This window comes from Panthera onca, chromosome B4 (assembly GCF_046562875.1).
Source record: "Panthera onca isolate mPanOnc1 chromosome B4, mPanOnc1 haplotype 2, whole genome shotgun sequence".
Lineage (NCBI taxonomy): Eukaryota > Metazoa > Chordata > Mammalia > Carnivora > Felidae > Panthera > Panthera onca.
Window position 1 is genome coordinate 126,748,829 of NC_138345.1, and position 25,758 is coordinate 126,774,586.

Below are 25,758 nucleotides of genomic sequence, written 5' to 3' on the forward strand. Positions count from 1 at the left end.
GTGGTTCACTCAGTTAAGCATCCGACTTCAGCTCAGGTCATGATCTCGCGGTTTGTGAGTTCGAGCCCCACATCAGGCTCTGTGCTGACAGCTCAGATTCTGTGTCTCCCTCTGTCTCTCTGCCCCTCCCCTGCTCTCTCTCTCTCTCTCTCAAAAATAAATAAATGTAAAAAAAAAGTTTTTTAAAGAAAACAGTCCCATTTACAATTATGCCAAAAACAATAAAATATATAGGAATAAACTTAACCAATTAGAAGTGAAAGACTTGTACTCGGAAAACTGTAAAACACTGATGAAAGAAATTGAAGATGGGGTACCTGGGTGGCTCGGTCAGTTAAGTATCTTACTTTGGCTTAGGTCATGCTCTCACAGTTTGTGGGTTTGAGCCCCACATCAGACTCTGCTGACAGCATAGAGCCTGCTTCAGATCCTCTGTCTCCTTCTCTCTCTGCCCCTCCCTCGCTTGTACTCTCTCTCTCTCAAAAATAAACATAAAAAAAGAAATAAATTGAAGACAACGTACACACAAAAAAATGGAAAGACATTCCATGCTCATGGATTGAAAGAATATTGTTAAACTGACATACTACCCAAAGCGATCTACAGATTTAATGCAATCTCTATCAAAATACCAACAGCATTTTTCACAGAATTAGAATAAACAATCCTAAAATTTGTATGGAACCACCAAAGACCCAAAATATCCAAAGAAATCTTGAAAAAGAAAAAAGAAGCCAGATATTACAAAGCTGTAGTAATCAAAACTGTGGTACTGGCATAAAAATAAACACATAGATCAATAGAACAGACAAGAAAACACAGAATTATATGGTCAATTAGTCTTTGACAAAGGAGGAAAGAATATACAATGAGAAAAGGACAGCCTCTTCAACAAATGGGGGTGGGAAAACTGGACAGCTACATGCAAAAGAATGAAAACGGACCACTTTCTTACACCATACACAAAAATAAAACTCTAAATGGATTAAAGACTTAAATGTGAGACCTGAAGCCATAAAAATCCTAGAAAAGAGCATTGGCAATAATTTCTCTGACATTGGCTATAGTAACATTTTTCTAGGTATGTCTCCAAGGCAAGGGAAGTAAAAGCAAAAATAAACTATTGGCACTACATCAAAATAAAAAGCTTCCGCACAGCAAAGGAAACAATCAATGAAACAAAAAAGACAACCTACTGAATGGAAGAAGATATTGGCAAATGACACATCTGATAAGGGGTTAGTATTCAAAATATATAACCAACTTATACAACTTAACACCCAAAAAACACATAATCCAATTTGAAAATGAGTAGAAAACATGAACAGACATTTCTCCAAAGGTGGCATCCAGATGGCCAAGAAACACATGAAAAGATGCTCAATATCACTCATCACAGAAATGCAAATCAAAGCTACAATGAGATACCACCTCAGACCTGTCAGAATGGCTAAAATCAAAATCGTAAGAAACAGTAAGTGTTGGCAAGACTGTGGAGAACAAGGAACCCTTATGTACTGTAGGGAATGCCACTGTGGAAAACAGTGGAGGTTCCTCAAAAAGTTAACAATTACCCTGCAACTCAGTAATCACACTACTGGGTATTTACCAAAACACAAAACAAAACAACAACAAAAACCACTAACTCAAAAGGATATATGGGGGTGTCTGGGTGGCTCAGTCGGTTGAGCATCTGACTTCGGCTCAGGCAGGTCATGATCTCATGGTTCATGGGTTCGAGCCCCACGTCGGGCTCTGTGCTGACAGCTCAGAGCCTAGAGCCTGCTTGGGATACTGTCTTCCTTTCTCTCTGCTCCTCCCCTGCTCACCTCTGTCTCTGTCTCTCAAAAATGAATAAATATTTTAAAAAGAATGTTTAAAGGATATATGCACTCTTGTTTATTGCAGCATTATTTACAATAGCCAGATTATGGAAGCAGCCCAAGTGTCTGTTGATAGATGAATGGATAAGGAAGATATGGTAGGTATACATATATACAGTGGAATATTCTACCACACAATGGAATAAAATCTTTACTTTTGCAACAACATGGATGGTGCTAGAGAGTATAATGCTAAGCAAATAAGTCAAAGAAAGACAAATACCATACAATTTCACTCATATGTAGAATTTCAGAAACAAAAACAAAATAAAAACATGATAACTCCAAAAACACACTCTTAACTATAGAGAACTGATGGTTACCAGAGGGGAGATGGGTGGGGGGATGGGTGAAATAGGTAATGAGTATTAAAGACTACACTTATCGGGGCGCCTGGGTGGCGCAGTCGGTTAAGCGTCCGACTTCAGCCAGGTCACGATCTCGCGGTCCGTGAGTTCGAGCCCCGCGTCAGGCTCTGGGCTGATGGCTCGGAGCCTGGAGCCTGTTTCCGATTCTGTGTCTCCCTCTCTCTCTGCCCCTCCCCCGTTCATGCTATGTCTCTCTCTGTCCCAAAAATAAATAAAAAAAAGGTTGAAAAAAAAGAAAAAAAAAAAAAAATAAAGACTACACTTATTATTATGAGCACCGAGTAATTGTATAAATGTTGAATCACTATATTGTACATCTGAAACTAACACAACACTGTATATTAACTATACTGGAATTAAAATTAAAAACTTAAGAAAGAGTAGAGGAATATACATTATGCAAGTACCAAAATTAATGTGGTACGGCTATTTTGCTATCAAAATAGACTTTAAGGAAAGACACATCATAAAGACAGCATCCTTTTTATTTTCTTTTTTTATGTTTATTTATTTTGAGAGAGACAGAGTGAGAGTGGGGGAGGGACAGAGAGAGAGAATCCAAAGCAGGCTCCAGGCTCTGAGCTGTCAGCACAGAACCCAACACGGGGCTCAAACTCATGAGCTGTGAGATCATGACCCGAGCCAAAGTCAGACACTCAACCAACTAAGCCACCCTGGCACCCCAAGACAGCATCCTTCTTATAACAATAAAAAGATTGGTCCCACAAGATACATTTCTAGATTTTTAAACATTCAGAAACATAGTTTTAAAATATGTAAAGCAAAAATGACAGAACTAAAAGGAGAAATAGACAAATGTACAATCAGAGTGGGAGAACTTAATATATACCTTTCTTGGTAACTGATTTAACAAGGAAACAAAAAAGTAAGTTGATTATCAAGTTAACTATCAAGTTGACTTAACAGCTATTCATAGAACAATGTACCCCAAAATAACAGAACACACATTCTTTTCAAGTATGAAAGGAACATTTCCCAAAATAGTCCCAATACAGGGCCATTAAGCAAATATAAACAAATTTTAAAGAACTGAAATTATTCAGAGTATGTTTTCTTATCATGGCATTAACCTAGAAATCAATTTGAAAAGAAACTAGAAAACTCCTGAAAATTTGGAAATTCAGGAATTCATGTATAAATAATCTAAGTAGACTGTCTAAGGAGAAAGCACAGCAGAAATTAGAAAACATTTTTAACTGAATGACAATGAACGTAAGGCTCGTAACATCTTGTAGAATGTAACTACAACTGTATCAAAGAGATGACTTTCAGCCTCAAATGCCTATTAGAAAAGTCAGTTTTCAGTAGTCCTCGTAAGATGAAAAAGAACAGCAATTTAAATCCAAAAATGTAGAGAGAAGGAAATAATAGAAGAAAATCATGTCATAGAAAACAAACATACACTACAGAAAATCACCAAAGCAAAAAATAGATACTTTAGAATGCTAAGATAATTGATAAACCTATGAGCTGTAGTGATCATAAAAAAACACACGTTATCAACATCAAGAGCAAAAAGAAGGGACCTTACAGGTCCTATAGACATTGATAAGATATAGAACAACTGCACGTAACTAAATCTGAACATGTTTAGAAAATGGGCAAGTTCCTAGAAAAGCATAGTTTACTAGAACTGATACAAGAAAAAATGGAAAACCTTAATATTGAGGCAAACTTCATATTCCTATCCAACTGCCTAATAGACATATACGCTAGGTCAGAGAACCAGGAATTATCCATGACTGTCCCGATTAGTATCTTCCCTCTGGTAGCTATAAGGCTGATATGGTGATAAACCAGAAGCAGAGTCTGAGCCAGTTACTGATTTACAGCACACAGTTTGGACTGTGTTGGACTCACAGTTTCAACAGATTTCTTAAATGAAAATTATTATATTTCAGTGGGAAAAGTACAATCCCGAAACAGGGAATGGTGATACTTGAGAGAATTCCAATAGTGTAACTCCAAGTACCCCGACAGGAGCTCCTCCTCCTCCCCCTATCTAATGAGAATGGTTGACTTTCTTGAATACCCTCTAATGACCACACCAAAATAAAATTCCAATTCTCGTTTGCCATTCATACACCTCTTACTGCCTCTGACCTCTGACTAAGCCAAACCCTGGAAAAGAAGGCTGACATATTAAGAGAGTTGCAACAACTTTCTAGCTCTTGAGGAATACATGTCAAAAAAATTCTGAGGATACTAAGCCAGGGGAAGAAAAACATAGTTTAGATCAAGCTGAATTGATTGAGTACATTTCATAGCAAGTGATCAAAGGTGAAGATCTAACACCATTCCAGCACAATTCTGTGTCCCATCTTCTAACAGTAGCTGGGTTCTCGCTGCCTTGAAACGCACCCAGGTCATATAACTAAAACTAAGATCACATTTCCTTGAGGATATGTTTCCTGCAATATTTCTGATACCAATTACTTAATCAATATTTGTATTTTCAAACAACAGAATCTCCTCAATCTAGTTTAAGCAGTATCGTAAACTCACAGTATCATTGAAAACGTTCGATAGGATTCTAGGCTGGATTCTAGGAATGTCTCCCAATCCCATAACTGTAGAAGTAAACTCACCAGGCGCAACAGCTGCTTTTATGACCAAGGAGCTACCTGCCACGTCAGAAAACCTCCATCCATCACAGCCACTAGCTCCCAGATCACATCACCCTTGGTAAGAGCCAAGCCTGCATAATAAACAGATGCCTCAGGCCTTGCTTCTCTCCCCACATAACTCAGTTCTGAATCAAAATCTCATACAAGTCATCTGATCAGAGGAACTTTGGTTTTGTTTGGCATCTTAGCTCTGGAGGAGTCTGGGAAGCAGGTTTTAGCTTTAGCATAGCACAGGAAAGTATAAAACGGGACTGACAATCTATAGTATATTCTTTATACAATTCAGGGTTTTTTAAATATTAGATAGATAGATAGATAATAGAAGGTTAGACAACATACTTTTTCACTTAATATATTTTGGAGATAATTCTATGTTAACATATGGATTACCTCATCCTTTTAGATAGCAGCACTGTAATGCTTCATATGGATGTGCCATAACTTACTCAACATCACCTTTCTGGAGGATACTTAGGTTTCTTCCATCTTTACTGTTTAAAACAATGATGTAGTTCTTCATCCTAACCACACACCTGTAACAAAGGCCTAGGATGCTGTCCATACGTTTTGTTTTTTCCTTCCTTTTTAGAAGCTTGCAATTGGGTTTCCTGGTCAGAGCCATTGTTTTTACTTACACATGCACCTCTCCCCTTGCCACCCTTAAGGTCTAACATGTTCCTTTCCCAAAGAGAATATATGCTGACACGCTTACTTGCATTTGGGGAATTTCAGATGCAAAATAGCCTGGTTCACTTTCTTTTTGCTGCAGCATTTCTGAGTCAGTCATCTTGAAAAAGTCCCTAATAGAGCACTGTGTCCTCTCCCACGCTTTTGAATAATTCATCTTTCGTAGAGTGCCAGTTCTCTAAACCAATTAAGAACAGTGGCTCACAAAGGCATTCTCTGTTTATAAAAATGCATTTCACAACCCCAGGGTAAACATACAACTACTACAGGGAGAGTGTGATGCCCACTGAAATGAGCAGTCACATCATCAGATTAACATGAAAAAGAAGCTAGAAGAGAAATATACACATTTTAAGAAATGCTCCCAGGTAGCAAATCATTGAATATGAAATGCAGAAAGTCGTAATTTTTCTGAACTTCATTTTCACCATTTATAAAATGGGATAAAACCCACTTTCATAATGCTCCTTAAGGACTAAACAAACATTAAACTAAAATAGCCTACTACTACTGGGGCGCCTGAGTGGCTCAGTCGGTTAAACATCCGACTTCAGCTCAGGTCATGATCTCATAGTTCCAGCTCAGGTCACGAGCTCACAGTTTGTGAGTTTGAGCCCCGTGTCAGGCTCTGTGTTGATAGCTTGGAGCTCAGAGCCTGGAGCCTGCTTCAGATTCTGTCTCCCTCTCTCTCTGCCCTTCCCCCGCTTGCTCGCTTGCTCTCTCTCCCTCTCTCTCCCTCTCAGAAATAAACATTGAAGAAAAACCTAATAAAATACACTAGCACTATTAGACACTAGATGTACAAGTAAATGTGTCAAAATGCCCTAGGACCATGTTAGCTAAGAAGGGCTGTAAGTTGTCTATTGACCAACTTTTCCTAACATTAGTACCTTTCTCCTTAAGTGATTTTCTCTTATTCTGGCTATAAACTGATTATATGTTCGTCCTACCCCAAAGCCCATCTCCAGCCTGTGCCTCAGCAGGTACGCAGCCAGGACAAAAGGGCAGGGGGAGGTGCTCCAGCAGAGACCAGAGACCAAAGCATGCTTTTCATGAGCTCCCTAATTCGTGTATACACATATGCTTTGTGTAGTAGAATAGTTTAGATTTTGTGATTTCCTTGCAAGACTTGTAACTTGGATATATGCCATGGTGAGACCCCAACTTTCACCGAGCCACTGCTGAAGAACCAACAAGGCACACACAACCGCTTACTAGCCGTGGAACCGTGTGCCACATAATTCTGCACCTCAGCCTCTTCTTACGTAAAAATCATCACAGGTCACCGTGCAGAGTAAATGTTATTTCTATTAGAAATAGAATATTTCTATTATTTTCTATTTAGAACAATGCCTGCCACAAGGAAACAGTATCACTGTAATCAAAAATAAAATAATCAAAAAGCAGCTATTGATTTGGTAAGCTAGGTATTCTCTAAAATTTTTAGTCCTGGATCTCAAATGCATCGCCCCATCTTCATTTATTACACCTAGACCCAGTTCTCCCCCGTTTTACTAGGCTTCTCTTACGACTTTTTCGCTCTTGCTCTTAGATTTTAATAATACTTATACCTGTAACACTCACCATGGTATGGCTTGCATCAGGTACAGACGTCTACAACTGTATCTTCTGTGGTCTCCAATAGAAGACTCCTGCGGACAGGTTCAGGATCACCTGGGGAGTCCAGGAGACTCATCAGTAGGTCTGGGGCTGACCCAGACACTCAACATTGTTTAGCTCCTTAGGTGAGCCAACTGTGCAATCAGGTCTCTAAAATTTTGAGTTCCAGGGGGCAAGGGCAGAGTCCTGGCTGTTCTGTTGTCCTCTACAAAGCCTTACACTGTGCTGGCGCTTAATAAATGTTTTGTTTTTAAAGATTTTTTATTTTTTTACTTTTGTAAAGTTTACTTGAGAGAGAGAGGGCAAGCATGAGCAGGGCAAGGGCAGAGAGAGGGAGAGAGGGAATCCCAAGCAGGCTCCATGCCGTCAGCACAGAGCCCCATGTGTGGGCTCAATCTCATGAACCGTGGGATCATGACCTGAGCCGAAATCAAGAGTCGGATGCTTAACCAGCTGAGCCACCCAGGCGCCCCAATAAATGGTTTTGGAAAAGTTGTCCTTGTGTGAGGACTACACAGGCCTGGGGGCCTCCAGGACTCTCAAGTGTGTATACGCGAGAAAAATGAAGGAACAAAAACATAGCTGAGAAGTGATGCTATCCCTTTCAGAAGTACAGAAACCTGCCAGCGGCAATACATTCCACTACGAACTGAACTGTCGCTGCCATTCATGTTGCGAGTGATAAACTGTAAAGCTAAGGTTACAGTTACAATCACTGTACTGAAAGCTGTTTGTTCAGCATCCATCATAAAGGTGATACCTTCAGGTGGACAGTGTCTAGCTCGCCAGGGCTGCCACAATAAGTACCACAGACTGGGGGACCAAAACAACAGAAATTAATTTTCTCACAATTCTGGAGGCCGAAGGTCCAAGATCAAAGGATCAGCATTGTTTCCTCTGAGGCCTCTTTTCTTGTCTTACAGACGAGTGGTTTCCTTCCCGTGTCTTCACACGGTCTCCCTGTATCCAGATTTCCTCTTCTTAATTGGATCAGTCATACCAGATGAAGGAACTCACTTTTAACTGAATCACTTCTTTGAAGACTTTATTGCCGAATATGCTCATGTTCTGAGGTATTACAGGTTAGAATTTCAATATATGAAATTTTGGAGGAACACAATTCAACCCATAATAGTAATCACTTGTATACCTGAAGACTCATTGAGTATTTGACTCTACGGGGTAGTGTTGCTGATCAGATACCATAAGTTTACAAACCTGATGAGAGGCTGACCACTTCTGGTACGCTCAAGACACAAAGGAGGGTTTACTAGGAAGCGTGTATGGGGCACCTGGGTGGCTCAGTCGGTGGAGCATATGACTCTTGATTTCGGCTCAGGTCACGATCTCACGGTGAGTTTGAGCCCCGTATCAGGCTCCACATGGACAATGTAGAGCCTGCTTGGGATTCTCTCCCCCCCTCTCTGCCCGTCCCCCTGTCTCTCTCTCTCTCTCTCTCTCTCAAAAACAAACTTCAAAAACAAAGCAAAAAAAAAGAGGAAGTATATATATATAGGCCAACAAGCTGAAGAGGTTGAAGGAAACAAATTCTTGTCACCTCTTTGCCCTTTGATGTGCTAAGGACCTGAGTTCACACACACAAGGTTATAAGCAGCTCACCTTTTAAAGAAGGAAACACCAAGTACTATATACACTCACGTACAAGAAAACTAAACCAGCTTCTAGGCTTGGCCTTGAAGACTCCAATCATGCCAGTTTTACTTGTTTCACTAAAACCTGGAGCATCTTGAGTCAACGACAGACTTTAAGGCTAGAAATCTATGTGTGGCTAATTTAAAACTGAAAGATTATTAGCTAACACTGCTTTCTGTATGTGGAGCACTATAATAGCCCTTTACACTAAATAACTAGTAATTAGTATTAAATAACTTTAACTTCGAACAGTATTATAAAATGGGAACTCTTATTATTCTCTATTTACAGTTAAGTAAACAGGCATAAACTGGTTGCAAAACTAGGCTAAGGATACCAACCATCATGCAGCAAGGCCCACGCTGCAGACATTCAGCAGGGCTCCAGAGCCCACACTCCTATCCTGTCTCTCAATGTGACTATCTTCCAACAACAGACTGACCCCAACAGCAGCAACAGATGAAGCCACCTTTAATAGGTAGAGAAGGCAGAGTAAACTCTTGTCAAAAGGGCAGTTACCAGGCGATTCATTTTCTGGGAACAACTTAGAACATGCCATTGAGATCGAAGAGGTAAAAAAGGAGAGGCGGCGTTCCTGGGTGGCTCAGTTGGTTAAGCATCTTGATTTCCGCTCAGGTCAAGATCTCACGGTTCATGGGTTCGAGCCCCACACTGGGCTCTATGCTCACATTGCAGAGCCTGCTTGGGATTCTCTCCTCCTCCCTCTCTCTCCTCCGCCCTTCTCCCACTCATGCTCTCTCTCAAAAGAAACTAAAAAGATTAAAAAAAAAAAAAAAAGGTAAAAAATGGAAGAGACAGTTGAAAATAAGCAACAGCTACATCCTCAAACTATTTTCCAGGCTTCCTGTTTTCATACCAGGCTTAACTATCTGTGATGGCATTTCAACCAGTGCTGGGAAATGAAGGAATTTAACCCAGCCTGAGCTCCCGAGACAGAAGGAGCAAGGGGGCCTGTAGTTCCAGCACTAGCAGTTTCCTGAGAACAGAGGTGGCCGGCCACCAGGATGCCTTCAGCAAAAGGCTGAGTTTGGAGCTGCCCCAGTCCCACCAGTGCTGCCCGCCAGAGGCTTCATGAGCCAGTATCAGCAGCCAGCCCTCACCCCATCCCTCAACCGTAGACCTGCCACAGTTCTCCAAGGAGGCAGCATAGTCAGGGACCCTCAGGGAGGAAAGAAGCAGGAGGGGAGAGTGGGAAACACAGGAAAAATAGTTTGATCAAGCCCTGTTATGCAGAAATACATGATCTCAAAGTTACACTACTTAGGAAATACTTTCTCCACTTCTAACCTTAGGGGGAAAAAATTATACCTGATTTTTCCCTAAATGACTCATTCTTCTTCCTCCACAAAATGAGATTACAAGCAGAATCCTGTATTTTAAAAAAGGCTTTTATTTTAATCCTTCCTAGAGGAATACAGATTTGAATGAAATACATTCATTCCATAAATACATTAGCAGCAAAACCTTCCTACCAGAGTCCTCTCTGCTCCAGCCCCAAGGCTGCACCTTAGAGCAGGCGCACGTTCTAGCAACCGTCAGCTCAGGGATGTGTCTGCCTCTTGCTGTGTAAACAGGGTACGCATGTGAGACCAAGTGAAGGACCGGAGGGATGAACTAACTAAGCTGGGACCCTGAAACACACCCATGTGGTGACCATTAAGCCTTCTATACCTTCAAAACCCTTCGGCACCTGCCATGCTTAACAGAGGAGATCCTTCACCACGGACAACTGAGGTCTAACCTTGCAAATGCCCCAATGTGTTTGGAATCATTTGTCATTCCGTGCTGGCAACATTTTCATGGTGTCTTGTTCTTTTTCATAGGATAAATCAGATATAAAGGATCTTTCCCTCCTTCCTTCCACGGTCCAAGATACCACTTTGCCAGCTGAGTCCACATGTGCTTGTTGTCAGGAGATTATCCAGCAGGCATTACTTGGCTCACTACACCTCCGGGTCCCCTTTGTCTAGAGGCTGGAGGCTTTACTGGAGACAGACACATGTCTGAACCTACAAGGATCTCTAAGGAATAATAACCAGGTGGCTCAACCTGGCTTCCGCCAAAGCTAGTTTTCTGGACAGTGGCCCAAGTGTCTCTCCTTTTCTTTTCTCCACCATTGCCTGCTGCCTGGCTAGTCCTTTTTAATCTGCCCTCTCTAGGCATCTGCTGAAATTTTGGGAAGCAAGGTCTACCCTAAATTCCCAAGAAGCCAAGAGAGATTAAGGCAGGTGTTGCTTTAACCTTGTTAGCTGCAAAGTAACAAGCTTACACTGCCGTGTTCCAATCCACTCTGGGATGACTTAAGTCACGATAGTCTACATAAAACGAAACACCAGAACCACAATCAGCAATCAGGATGGCTGTGAGGCAGGGACCAAGTCATGGGGCTGGGAGGAAAATGGAACAATGGAAGAATCTAAAATAAATCTGACTGGTCTGGGCAGAGGACAGCTCTGACTCAGGTATAAATGCACCACCTAGTTTCCCATGTAAATAAAGAACAGACTTCAAAAGCTGACGCTTTCCTCCCCATACATCACTTAAAAATAGGTTACCTGCTCTCTTTTCCCAATCTGTTCTAAAGTGTTTTCATTAGGATACTCTTCTATAAGTGCTTTATCCATTCCCAGTCTGCTTTGACTGTCGGCTGGAAAAAAATCAGAAACCATTTTATACAAAAACCACTGTAGTGGATAGCTAGTTGTACGTTTTTCCCTTTTGCATTTTCCATCCAAAATAGTTGGCTTTTATTTATGTGCCGAGAGAGACTCATCTGCCGAATACACAGCACTGTTAATTCGACAGTCTTCTGTCCCCACAGAGTCTGCTAGCTCTTCCTCCTCGGAGTCATCCTCTTCTTCCTCCTCTTGTGCTGATGAACTGGAGGTGGGACCTTTGCAGGTTTTCAGGTGGCGGGTGAGATGATATTTGGTAAGATAAGCCTTTGTACACTTTTCACAGACATAATCGCGTTTTCCTTCGTGAGAATTGAGATGTTTCTTTAAATGATTTGTTCTCAAGAACAGCTTATCGCACTTGGGACACTTGATCTGGCGCTCTCTAAGAGGAACACAAGGAAAAACCTTTGACTTGGGGTTACACATGACAACCGAGGCACACAATTATTCTGCACAACCTCACGTCTTTGTTAGAGGAGCTCTACTCTTCTGGAAATCAGGCTTTTTTTCATAGCAAACAGCAGAGTCATAAAACATTTGTATAGTTTAAACAGCAGAGATGGATTCTGCCTACCTGTATGTATCTCCTTTGTGTTTCATGTTTATGAAATGCATTCAAGCTGCTGTGAGAACGAGTACTTTGCTCCTTTCCACTGCTGTGCGCTACTTACAAATATACCACAACTTCTCTGTGGTACTGGATTTGTCTACTGTTTATGGATGTTTGGGTGCTTTCCAATTATTATCACAGGCAACAGTACTAAGAATATTTTTATACTCGTATGTTGTTCTGCATATGCACGAGTTTCTCTAGGGCATGTACTCAGGGCGCTAGAGTCAGATGAAAGGATATGCACATCCTTAGCTTTACTGAATAATGCTATACTCTTCTCCACTGTGGTGGGTTGTTTTTTTGGTTTTTTTTTTTTAAGATTTTATTTTTAGGGGCATCTGGATGGCTCAGTTAGTTAAGCATCCAACTCCTCATTTCAGCTCAGATCATGATCTCATGATGCTCATGAGATCAAGCCCCACATCGCACTAGGCACTGGGAGAGGAGCCTATTTAAGGTTCTCTGTCTCCCCCCCTGCCTATTCCCTGTTCAAGTGTGTGTGCGCAAACTCTCACAAGCTCTCCCTCAAAAAAAGAAAAAAAAACAGTAATAATTTATTTTTAAATAATCTCTACACCCAACATGGGGCTTGAACTTACAACTCTTGCTGTGGCAGAGCAAGAGTTGCATGCTCTACCGACAGAGCCAGCCTGGCGCCCCTCCAACGTGGTAGTACGAATATACATGTCCATCAGCAGCCACTTGAGAGCTCCTGTTGCCCCACATTCTCAACAGCTGGAAGATTCAAATTTGAACATTTGTGCCACCTGGCCAATACATAATGGGATCTCACTATGGTGTTAATTGTATCCCATACAACAAAAATTACCCAGCTCAAACTGTCAGTTGTATCAAGGTTTGAGTAATCCTGGCTTAGACATTTGAGAGAGAAAAAACAGAGATCATGAAAACCTGGAATTTTTTAACTCTAGTTGAACAAAGCTTAACAAGGCTCAGTATACAAAACAGATAAAAGAAGGTTAAGATCCTCGAAAAGGTAGGGTGCAGTGAGAAGTTCTGAAGCCTGAGCCCGTTAGCATTTCTACCACCTTCTCCCAGCAGGAGAGGGCACAGAGGGATTCTGTGTAGCTACAGGATACGGAAAACGAAGTCCCTGCCTTCAAGGAGTTTATGTTCTTTTTTTTCTTTTCTTTAAAACTTTTTGAAGTTTATTTATTTTGAGAGACAGAGAGAACTAGTGGAGGACGGGCAGAGAGACAGGGGGACAGAGGACCCAAAGCAGGCTCTGTGCTGACAGCAGAGAGCCCAATGTGGGGCTCAAATTCACGAACCATGAGCTCATGACCTGAGCTGAAGTCTAACACTTAAATGACTGAGCCAGGCACCCCTCAAGGAGTTTATGTTCTAATAGAGGAGTTATACCATAAACAAAAATAAGAAACATGATACCAAACAGTAAAAAGTACTATGAAAAAATGAAACCAGATAAGAGCAATGGAGTTCTATTTTAGATAAGATAGTCAAGAAAGGCTATTCTGAGATGACAACATTTTTGAGCAAAACCTGAAATGAGACAGAAAGACAGGGAGATATCTAGGGTGGGGGGATGTCTAGGCACAAACAGTTCAGTGCAAAGGCCCCGAGACTGAAGTGTGTTCAGTATGCTGAAGTATCTTCAAAGGGAAGGCAATGTGGCTACTGCAGAATATGAGGAGAAAAGTAATAAAGATGAAGTGGGAGACACGGCACTACCACACCATGAAGGGACTTCCAGACTATGGTAAAAACCTTCTAACCCAAGTATGATGGGAACGACGGAGAATTATGAGCAAAGAACGTTAACAGTCTGACTTGTGTTTTAAATGGATCATTCCAAGGGCGCCTGGGGGGGGCTCAGTCGGTTAAGCATCCAACTTCAAACCAACTTTGTGGGTTTGAAACCCGCATCAGGCTCTGTGCTGGCAACAAGGAGTCTGCTTGGGATATTCTCTACCCTCCCCCCGCCGCCCCAACTCACACTTTCTCTCTCTCAAAATAAATAAACTTAAAAAAAATAAAAATAAGCTAAATAAATGGATCACTCTGGCTGCTATGACAGAATACAGTGTTTTTATGTGTGTGTGTGCCTGGGTAACTGTGTTAGGGAATGCATGAGGAGAGAACAGGAGGAGAAAGGGTGGCTGGAAGACTACTGAAATGGTCCATACAAAAGAGCCTGGTGGTCTGGACTGGGTAAAGCTGAATGAAGAATGGAAGACTGAGTTCAAGATGGCTCCAAGGTGTCTGATTTGAGCCACTAGGATGAGTGGTGGTACCATGTACCGAGCTGGTGATCACTGGGGGAAAATCAAGTTTGTGGAGGTAGTATTAAGAGCTGAGTTTTGAACACACCAGCTTTGAGTTGCTTTGGTGGACATCCAAAATTCAGAGATGCTGACTGGTTAGATACAGAAGGTTGGAGATATAAATCTTAAAGCTGATATCCAAAAACCAATGGGACTAAGAAGATGGCCTAGGGAGTAAGTGTCCCTGCTCCTGTTCTCAAGTTCCTCTTTCTGAAAGGACAGGCAAAGTCAGTCTCTGCTATGTGCCTCACACTCTCCTCACACTGTGGGAGGGAACTCCTCCTGCATTTGGCTTTAGGGCTGTAGCCGGGTTTTTTTCTAAGAAGATAAAATGCATTCTAATAGTACCATATCCATTTTGAAATGTCTAAAGGTAAAAATATAAACATCTGAAAATTTTACCAATGACCTCCCTAGGAAAGGAGCTGTGCTGACAGCTCAGAACCTGCAGTCTGCTTTGGAATCTGTGACTCCCTCTCTTTCTGCCCCTTCCCCACTCACACTCTGTCTCTGAAAAAATAAATGTTTAAAAAAAATTATAAACAAACATTAAAAAAATACTTTACATATTGCATTATGCTGTGAAATGGCTACAGAAAAAGCAAGTGCAAATTCAGGCATCACGTGAAAGAAGAGAAGGTCAAGGTCAATGAAGAAAATAAGTCCACTTTATTAATGTTCATTTCTGGGTACCAAATTTGAAACCAGGTGATGAGGGAAAGTTGCAGAAATTAGAGGCATGAAGGCTGATGAAAAGAGGGCTTAAAGGGAACATGACAGCAATCCCAAGTATGAAAGTCTGTGAATTAAAAGACATATTAAATTTACGGGTATCATTCCAGAAGACAGATGTAGCATGAATGGAGGCTGACATAAGTTGATTCAAGCAAAAGTTTCCCTCAAAGTATTATCAGTTGTATGGTATTCAAGAAAAAAGTATTTAACCACTTGTCAGAAACACTGTGGAAACAAGGGGAGCATTTGGATGAACTCAGTAGCTCTCAACCCTGGCTGGACATCAGCGTCACTTGGGGAGCTTTTAAAAAATAAAGTCCACTCCCTCTCTCTCTGCCCCTCCCCCGTTCATGCTCTGTCTCTCTCTGTCTCAAAAATAAATAAACGTTAAAAAAAAAAAAAATTTAAAAAAAAAAAAAAAAAAAAAAAAGGGGCGCCTGGGTGGCTCAGTCGGTTGAGCATCCGACTTCAGCTCAGGTCACGATCTCACGGACCGTGAGTTCGAGCCCCGCGTCGGGCTCTGGGCTGATGGCTCAGAGCCTGGAGCCTGCTTCCAGTTCTGTGTCTCCCTCTCTCTCTGCCCCTCCCCCGTTCATGCTCTGTCTCTCTCTGTCTCAAAAATAAATAAACGTTAAAAAAAAAAATTAAAAAAAAAAATAGAAAATAAAGTCCAGGGCTCTCCCCCTAACCAACTAAATTAGAATCCCTGGAGGTAGGGTCCTGGCACCAACTGGTTTTCACATTTTCTAAGTGATTATTATGAACAGTGTTACAGGTTGAATGTCTGTGTGGCCCACCCCCCAAGAAATTCATGTTATAGACATAAACCACAATGTTATGGTATTTGGAGATGAGGCTTATGAGAGGTAATTAGATTTAGATGAGGTCACGAGGATGGGACCCCCATGATGGATAAGTGTCACATGAAAAGGCAAACAGACCAGAGCTCGCTTGCTCTCTCCCCAATGTGAGGACAGAGCAGGAAGTCAGCTATCTGCAAGCTAGGAAAAAGGCTCTCATCAGAACCCAACCATATTGGCACCCTGATCTTGGGTTTCCAGTCTCCAGAAGGTATTTTGTTATGGCAGCTCAAGCTGACTAACATAAGCAGCTGGATTAAATGACGCCAGAGATCTCTTTCAGTGCTAGTATGTATATTCTATACAGTATTTGATAATTAGTGTGTCTAATTTCCAAAATTCACACTAATAATGAAACTATTTCATGAAGACTTTGTTTTAAAAAGTCATTTTGAGCATTATAAATGTAGGCCTAGACTCCTTGTTTTAGTGTCTCAGGCTGCATTTGATTAGGAATCAGACAAAAGAGCTAGTATCTTTACTAAGCCTTATCAGAATATCAAGTTTCCATTGAACATAACTTTCTAAATAGTACCTCCCATAATATAAGCTAATATTTTCTCCTTCTTCTGACACTTACTAAAAGCTCAGGACCACAAAATCTGTTCTCTTCTCTTTACCAATACTGTAACTAACAAAGCCCAGACATTTAATTACACTTGGATTCATGTAATTTTTTTAAAAAAATTTTTAAGTTTATTTATTTTGAGAGAGCAAGTGAGTGGGAGCAAGGGAGGGGCAGAGGGAGAGAGAGAATCCCAAGCAGGCTCCATGCTATCAGCACAGAGCCTGATATGGGGCTCAATCTCACAACTGTGAGATCATGACCTGAGCTAAAACCAAGACTTGGACGATTAACCAACTGAGCCACCCAGGTGCCTCTCATGCAATAAATTTTTTTTTTTTAATGTTTGTTTATTTATTTTTGAGAGAGAGAGAGAGAGACGGCGCGTGCGTACATAAGGAGTGGAAGGGCAGTGAGGGGGGTGGCTGGGGAGACACACACAGAATCTGAAGCAGGCTCCAGGCTCTGTGCTGTCAGCACAGAGCCAGACATGGGGCTTGAACCCATGAACCATGAGATCATGACCTGAGCCGAGGTTCGATGCTTAACCAACTGAGCCACCAAGGTGCCCCTCATGCAATAAATTCTTAATGAGTCTCCTAATATTTGACCTTCTCCTTCAATCCTTTATAAAATGGAATATCTCACCTTGACATTTTTCCTCAAAGTCCTTCAACACTTGTATAAGAGTGTGAATACACTTAACATTACTGAACCGTACACTTAAAAGTAGTTAAGACAGTAAATTTTATGTTTTTACCATAATTAAAACACACACATGGCACAGAACGGTGCCTGCGACATGGGGAGGTAAAATCCTTCAGTGGCTCCCCATTACCTCCAGAATGAAATTTAATTTTCCTAGTTGGATAAAAGGCTCCTGACTTTACTGCCACCTCTCTCTCCATTGTTCTCACACGCACACTGTGCTCTAACTGTAAAGAACCACTTGCATTCCACAGTCCTTCTCGTACATGTATTTCTAAATATGCCTTTCCTCTGTCTAGAATACTATTCCCATCCTTTATCCTTCTCTGCCTCCCTAAATAATTCTAACTTAATCTTCTTTACTACTTAGCTCAGACTACCAGGAGGCTCTCCCAGACACCCTGGCCGGGTCGGTGACCCTCTTCCACAGCCTCTCAGGATCTGATGCTTACTCTGACTGCAGCACGGTATGGTAGTGCTGTACTGTTCTGCTTCTCTTACCGGACTTCGAGCTCTTTAAAGACAAGGTCTGTGTCTTTTATCTCTGTGTATTCACCAGTTGGCATAATGCTGGACATCAAGGAGATACTTAAATATTTGTTAAACCAAATCACACTATGTGTTGGAAAAAAGCAAATACAGAGAAGTGAAAAATAAGAAAAATAAAGCAAACAAGTAAAACCTTCCAGGATAAAACCAAAAACTTAGGTTTCCAACCTTTGCTTGGCTGTGCGGACACAAGCAGTGGCTATCAGGGTGCCAAGCCAGGAGGCACACAACGGGTCAGTGCGAGCGAGCACTCGAGTTCACCACCCCAGGGGCGTGTTGGCTGTTGGAGGACTTACTGTGTGTGGATGAGTACGTGTTGCTTGAGGTCCTGCCTCCGCATGAACAACTTGTCGCAGTAATCACACTTGAGATTCTTCTCGCCCGTGTGGATAACCATGTGGGACTCAAGGTGAGCCTTTTGGGTGAAAGACTTGTCACACAAAGTACATCTGTAGTTCTTCTGACCTGCACATGAACCCAAATTGCCACACTGTGACTAACACAATCATTAGCACTCCCAAGAAGACCAGGCACATGTATGGGCATGTGGCAGAGGCAGAAATGAAAGAACTGACTGGTAACTGGAACATCACTTTCTAGGGCTATCTACCAAGAACCAGTCAGAGAATATGAACTTATATTCTGTGACTAAAGCCAGGGAAGCTAATAAATCTGACCTCCTTCTAGGACCACTTACCTGGATGTATATAAATAATTTTTTACTGTTTATAGCTGACACAGGATATAAAATCTGAAAAAAAAAAAAAACTACTTATAAGCCTAGAGACCAACCTAACTCAACTATGTTTAAAAAACCTCATAAATTCTAGCACTGTCAACAAATATACTTTTACAACCTAAATTTATAGTTTTCCATTTTTTAAACATATGACCTCATAAACCAGGGATGAAATAAAATACTAAGAATGCAGAAATAAGATTACTTTAAGTCAGGGGATAGCAAACTTTTTCTAAAGTCTAGTCTGTATCTTAAGCTTTGTGGGCCATACAGTCTCTGTTATGACTACTCAGTCTTAATGCAAAGGACAAGAAAGAATTTTACTTTCAAAGATTTGGAAAACCAATGACTCAGACAAGAAAACTAAAACTTCATCAGATATTTTGTAGTATGTATTTTAAAAAGTGTTAAAACAAAGGGGTTGGTTTACATGGAATTTAGAAAACGGAACCTCAGAAAATAGAACTTGGCAGTGTTTACTGAGCACTATTCACAGGAGAGAAACTGGTTCTGGCTGGTGTCTAGGAGTGAGCTCTCATGAAGGCTCAGAGTGTTTCCTTAGAATTCCCTTTGCTGTAACGTCCAAACGCAGGGGCACCGGGGTGACTCAGTCGGTTAAGTGACTTCGGCTTAGAAGAAGGATGAGCTGCATGGTGGGAGCCAGTGAAGACATCTTTCTTTTCATGCCTATTATTAAAAAGCAGCTCCATAGGAAGCTCATGATCTCATAGTTGGTGAGTTTGAGCCCTGTGCTGAGCTCTGTGCTAACAGCTTGGAGCCTGCAGCCTGCTTTGGATTCTGGGTCTCCCCCTCTCTCTCTGTCCTTCCCTGCTTGTGCACGAGTATGCTCTTTCTCTCTCAAAAATAAATAAACTTAAAAAAAAGTCCAAACATGGATCACCTTTCTAATTCAGTACATTTTCCCAGTCACCTTCACACTATGGGGTGGGGAGGGGGGACCTGGAATGGGGAACACTGTAATAACTGGAGGCAACACTCTCTGAGGAAGCACAATTATTCCACCCAGATTTATCACCCAATGAAGTCCTGCTGAGAGCCAGCTGGATTCATTCTCTAATATCTCAATTCTATACCCGCAAGACTATCTTGTTGCAATTTCTTTACTACTGCAATTTCTAATTGTCATGAAATTCCATTTTGATGGTCCAATATAACGTACCTGTATGTATCTTGAGGTGGGTCCGCAGGTTGCTGGGATCACTAAAAGCCTTGCTACAGAAATCACACTTGTGGGGCTTCATACCCATGTGACCCATAAAGTGGACGTGAAGTTTGGAAGGAGAGATAAAAGCCTGGGGGCACATGGAGCACTTCCACTTCCTCTCTTTGCTGTGGCTTGGTCCATGGCTGCTGCTGTGGCCCTGGCTATGAAGATGGTTATGGATGTGGCTGGTAAGGTGAGCTTTGAACTCTGTATAGGAATTGCACTCCTTGCCACAGTTACAGAGGTGCACATCTGGGTGTTCAGGAACACCTTCAAAAAAAAAAAATTACTCAATGTCTTCTCGTAGTTAAATTTTAAAACTCGTTCTGGGTATTAATAATGTTGCTTGCATTCTCCGTTCTACCAAAATTTCCACCTTGCCCATTACCTGTAAAACTAAAATGTCTTGTTCAATACTCCCAGCATCTCACAGAGCATGCCAGATACAAAGGAAGCACTTGGTAACACTGGATTATAAGACATCTTTCCCAGGCAAAAAAATTTTTTTAGTGGGGCGTCTGGGTGGCTCAGTGTGTTAAGCATCTGACTTCGGCTCAGGTCATGATCTCGCAGCTCGTGAGTTCAAGCCCCATGTCGTGCTCTGTGCTGACAGCTCAGAGCCTGGAGCCTTCAGATTCTGTGTCTCCGGTCATGATCTCGCAGCTCGTTGAGTTCAAGCCCCATGTCGTGCTCTGTCCTGACAGCTCAGAGCCTAGAGCCTTCAGATTCTGTGTCTCCCTCTCTCTTGCCCTCTCCCCCAATCGCACTGTCTCTCTCAAAAATAAACAAACATTAAAAAAAATTTTTTTGGTAGTAAAAACTTTTAAACTTGTCGTCATGACACAGGGCAAAGGAAAAGACTATGAAGATTAAATCCATTAAAGGAGATTGTCTGTTTTTTATGAATTTAAATTACAATGGTACTGGCTCAAAAAGCAGCCTCAGGAACTTCCAATACCCCAAATCAAAATCCTAACACAAAAGTTCCTTTCATATGAATACTGCTTAATCAATAACATTCAGTTTATGAAGAACCTCACAGATTTTAACACTTCTAACATAGGGTAATATCCTACTTTTATATATATGAACGTATGTAATTTGGTTCACCTAACATGTAACCATTACCAAAACTACTTCTGGTCCTTGGTGTTTTTACCATGCTAGATTCAGGAGAAATAAGTCTTATCGTAACTTACCAATCTGGTGAGCATAATCCCGGCTGTAATAAAAAAGCAGTTCATTTTCAGGAGGGATATCTTGTGAAGTGCAGAAATAGATTTTTCCATCATGGGGATAAGCCACCAAATTCTGTTCTTCCCGGTTCCTAAGTTATCACATTTAATAGATCAAGCATATCAATTTTGAAATATATGCTAAACACATCATATCCCTAGAACAAAACTCTACATGAATACTTAGACATAACTATTTTCTTTAGGTTATTTTTCCAATTCCCTACCCTAGTGATTAGGAGGGACTCATATAGAAACAAAATTCATACTTGTGTACATCAGCTGATTGCCCTTTATAGTCAGAAACACTAGAGAGTCTTTCACCAGAAGAAAAGTTAATAAAATGAAATATTAAGAGCATATGACAAAGACACAGAGATAGAGAACTGAACAAGAACTACAACAGCCTGAGGGCTGATTAATAGTGGAAATAAAGAGAAGGTACCCACTTGCAAATTCAATGATAACTGTATCATTCCTTATTGTTTAAATAAACTAGTTTAAAAAAGGATAGTTTCTTGTGTTTTGACTTACAGTTGCCATTAATCAGCAACTACTGGAGGAAAGAAGGTAAAAAGCCTTAGGCCTTAACATATGTTCAGATAGCAGTATAATCTGGACCCTGACTCTTCCCTATTTTATGCAAAGCTTCCTACTGAAAAACATTCAAATCGTAACTATTTCTTCATCCAGACTACTCTTACCTGGCTTTGCGCACAAACATCATCCAATTACATTCATTTTCATCAGTTGTAATGATGCAGAATTCTAGGACACCGTTGTGATATATCTGTCAACAGAAGGTAAACATACATATCAAATGAACTAACACAATACAAAGCGCTATTAAACTTAGGCTAGCAACAATCGCATTTACTCTGCAGTAGATCTCAGCTTTCATAGTCAGTGTGGAAATCCATGGTTGCCTTCTCACACGTTTGTCATTCCACCAGTCCCCCATTTCCAGCAACGTCATAAATACCATCAGAGACTGACAGTGCTCAAGGTATAGAATGACCTTGCTCTTGATTATTCACATTTTGGCTTGACTGGAAAACACAAAACAGTCTACTTGTCTTCATCACCTACCATATGGTGGAGGTGGATCACTGAATGGACAAAAAGGTCAGAGAACCATCTCTTCTCATTCTTTTTCCACTGGACCTAGCGTTCTTCTGTGTTCTTTCTGGAAACCAAAATTCAAGTCCCCAGTGCCAGCAACACCATACCTTTCCACTGATCACAAGACCAACCTTCCTCTCACTCCAATTCTGCAGGCATCATTCCCAATCTATTGACTACAAGTGAATCTCTACAAACATGTTACAGGAATAGCTATTTATGTCAAAACCCTGCATTTCCAGCCCCTCCCATTAGAAAACTAGAGAAATGGTCTCAGCTTCCAATCCCAGAACTGTTTCTCAAGCTATTTGAGAAATGTTTTTGTTGATTACAAAACAAGACTTTCATCATATAAACAAAGTCCATGGCCTCAGCTGCCACAAGTAATTAGAATGAAGAATTACTGGATTATCTAACAAAAGAAAGACTAAAAACAGTTTACCTTCTAAATTCAATAGCTGGTATTTTGCTAAATATTATAATTTGGCTATAAAGAACAAAAAGGACATAATATTAAACAAATGACTGACAGGTGAATGGCACCGTATGAGTCTTGCCCAATTTCGACTTTTACTACGTCACTTCTACTGCTTTTACACTTTTAACTACATCACTGTAATAAAAACATCCAAAAGTCACAGAAGAACTTCATGAACGCTGACCTTCCATATATGGTTAACCGCCTTGTCTGTCCATTCTGCTACTTCCATGGAGTGACTCTGCTGGCCAATGAGAGGCCCAAAGCAAGTCCGCACAGGAATGGTTTCTCCAGTCCATACACCTAGCAGGGGAAAGACACCAACTACCCAGTCAATGATTTAAACACCTAATAGGATATACAAGAGAGAGTAGCTTAGCTCACATAAAGAATCTTATCCTCAGTGAACCTAAGAACTGATACTCTAGCACTCCTGTGAGGTAGCTAAGTTTTATGGGTTCTATCCTATAAATATGGAAAATGTAATCAACACATTAAAGGAAACTCAGAAGAAATATGCAGAGTAAGAACCACTATCAGAAATTCCTAAACCCAGTTTTATACACAAGGAACCAAAACAAGTCCTTCCCAAATGACTAGAGAACATTACTTGATGATAAAAACATAGACCAATTACTGTAAGTCAAACTTATGAAATCATCTGTGCTTAAAGCACTGCTCTATATTATTTAAGCTTTTTAATGCTTTCAACTGACTCATACCCAAACTACAGCTGAAAAATAATGAACCTAGTTTGGTATTTTCAAAGAAAAGGCACAGTAATTTAGAAACCATTTTAAATTCAAATATGGGTAACCAAACTCTGGCAGTCCTTTCTCCTAAGGAGTATTAGGAAATTTAAAAACACTTGATCTTTTTTTTGTGACAAAAAGTTATCAGTGGTGAATTTTCCACGTCTTAGAGAAGAAACTTAAGTTTCGAGGAATGTTTTGTCATAATTGTTAGAGGATGATACAGCCAAGAATCAAAGTCTTCAGACTCAGGCCAAGAGTTTCTCCTTTATTCAATTTTGATTCTAAGAAAGGGGAATTTTCTCAATAAAGTTTCAACTTGATTTATTGCTATTACTACACAAATGTTCCTAAAAGAATGCTTAAGCCATAAATTAACTTTTGATCAACCAAATAATGATGAAATTATACCTATCCACTTTTACAACTCTACACTAACAGAGAAAGAAGAGAACTGATGGGCTTTGAGAGTTCCAAGGTTCTTACCAACTTCTGCTCCCACAACTGACTGGCGAAGAACAAGCTGCTTTGGGAGAGAAAGCCTCGCCCTGCTCTCTATTGGAGTGTCAGGAACAAAAGTCACTGGTCCGTGATCAGGGCAGTCTGAGGGATAGGCTCGGTCACAGAGCGTGCACCCTATGGATGGGAAATTTGAGAGATACAAACGGGGTTAGTTCAAGCAGCCTAAATTGCCACCTGCTTTTTAATTTAAATGCTATTACTAAAACATAACCAATAAGAAGCAAAGTTCTAATAAAAATATTCTGATCAAACAATCACTTTCTTACACTAAAATACATATCCCAGTCTTAGATCTCTCTCTGACAGGATCTGAATTTTTTTTTTTAATCCCACAGGACAATTTTACTATTCAGTCCATAAGAGACTGATTGAAAAGTAGATTACTTTTTACACTAGTAAAAGTAGATTACACTAGATTATTTAAAAAATGAATTACATTATTCCTTACATTAGGTAGATACCTTTACATATATCTAAAGTCCCAAGATTCCAACTCTACCCAACTATATGAGGACAGTGAGTTGAAATGCTGTCATGCAAGGCCAAAACGGAGAGGACAATACAGGTCAACAGAGTCAGAGACAGCGGCACCTCTGTTCACTTTTCTTTCACTATCAACAAATTGGTCAACCAGGTTTTGATAACAGATTCTTTTTAAAAAAAAAAGGCGGGGGGCAAAAAATGCTCTTTGGGACGATAGGTAGAATCAGCTTCTTGCAGACATGTTTGCTTAAAATTCTTAATTTCTTACTGTTCATACTGTCTTTCTTTTTGCATTGTCAGAAAGGGTGCTGCCTTTATATACTGATCTCTATGCTTACTGTAACTTCACTTTTACAACAAGTGTCATTCTCTGTAAATCTTCTGCTTTTTTATTTCTGTTAAGGAAGAGCATACATGACCCCTTTTAGTCAATGATTATGTTCAAACTTTCCGAATTCGTCCACAAATAGTTGGAATACATAAACCTTAGAACCACAGCCATCAAAGTGTCTTTCTCCTAAGCAATCATTACACATTTCCACTTATATGACATAAGATATCAAAGTTTTCATATTTACGCAAAGCAGAGATAATATCTTACTTCAACTACTACTTGACTAAAAATTCCTTGAATAAAGATCCCCTACAGTTGGTGAGAACTGATTCTCCATTGCACTGAAGAATCCATGTTAAATCTCCAAATGAGATTCAGATTTCATACCAGAAAAATGCTTAAAGGTTTCTCCGAAAATACACAAATGGCAAATAAGGACAGAGGTTCAACATTGTTGTCACTGGGGAAATGCAAATCTAATCCACAATGACATGCCACCTCACAGCCACTAAGATGGCTACAACAGAAAGTGTTTAAAAGATGTGGAGAAATTAGAACGCTCATACACGGATGTTGAGAACTGAAAATGGTGCAACTACTTCAGAAAACAGTCTGGCAATTTCTCAGAAAGTTAAACATAAAGCAATTCTACTCTTTTTTTTTTAATGTTTATTTATTTTTGAGAGACAGAGAGAGACAGAGTGTTGGGGGGGGGGGGGGGGGGCAGGGGCAGAGAGAGAGAAAGACACAGAATCTGAAGAGGCTCCAGGCTCTGAGCTGTCAGCACAGAGCCTGATAAGGGGCTCGAACTCACAAGCCATGAGATCATGACCTGAGCCAAAGTCGGACGCTTAACTGACTGAGCCACCCAGGCATCCCAAAGCAATTCTACTCTTAAACATGTATCTAAGAGACTTAAAAACATGTTCATACAAAAACTTGCATATGAATATTCATAGCAGCATTATTCTTAA

At 40.6% G+C, this 25,758-nt stretch overlaps 1 protein-coding gene across 6 annotated transcripts in view; it reads right to left on the bottom strand.

Moving 5' to 3' along the window:
* Nucleotides 1-7,173: 7,173 nt before the first annotated feature.
* PRDM4 (PR/SET domain 4) overlaps nucleotides 7,174-25,758 on the bottom strand; it is a 29,842-nt gene continuing 11,257 nt past the window's right edge. For 2 of the 6 annotated variants that reach the window (XM_060656528.3, XM_060656527.3), the window contains exons 6-12: nucleotides 23,932-24,081; nucleotides 22,878-22,996; nucleotides 21,798-21,883; nucleotides 21,058-21,185; nucleotides 19,814-20,128; nucleotides 18,191-18,359; nucleotides 10,251-11,940 (exon numbers count right to left, since the gene is read on the bottom strand). In XM_060656528.3, coding sequence (XP_060512511.2) covers nucleotides 11,628-11,940; nucleotides 18,191-18,359; nucleotides 19,814-20,128; nucleotides 21,058-21,185; nucleotides 21,798-21,883; nucleotides 22,878-22,996; nucleotides 23,932-24,081 — 1,280 coding nt within the window. In that variant the 3' untranslated portion in view covers nucleotides 10,251-11,627. Of the gene's footprint in view, nucleotides 7,261-10,250; nucleotides 11,964-17,024; nucleotides 17,916-18,190; nucleotides 18,360-18,591; nucleotides 18,646-19,813; nucleotides 20,129-21,057; nucleotides 21,186-21,797; nucleotides 21,884-22,877; nucleotides 22,997-23,931; nucleotides 24,082-25,758 lie in introns of those variants that run through there. The other 4 variants (XM_078449505.2, XM_060656531.3, XM_060656529.3 and 1 more) reach the window with 4 other exon arrangements.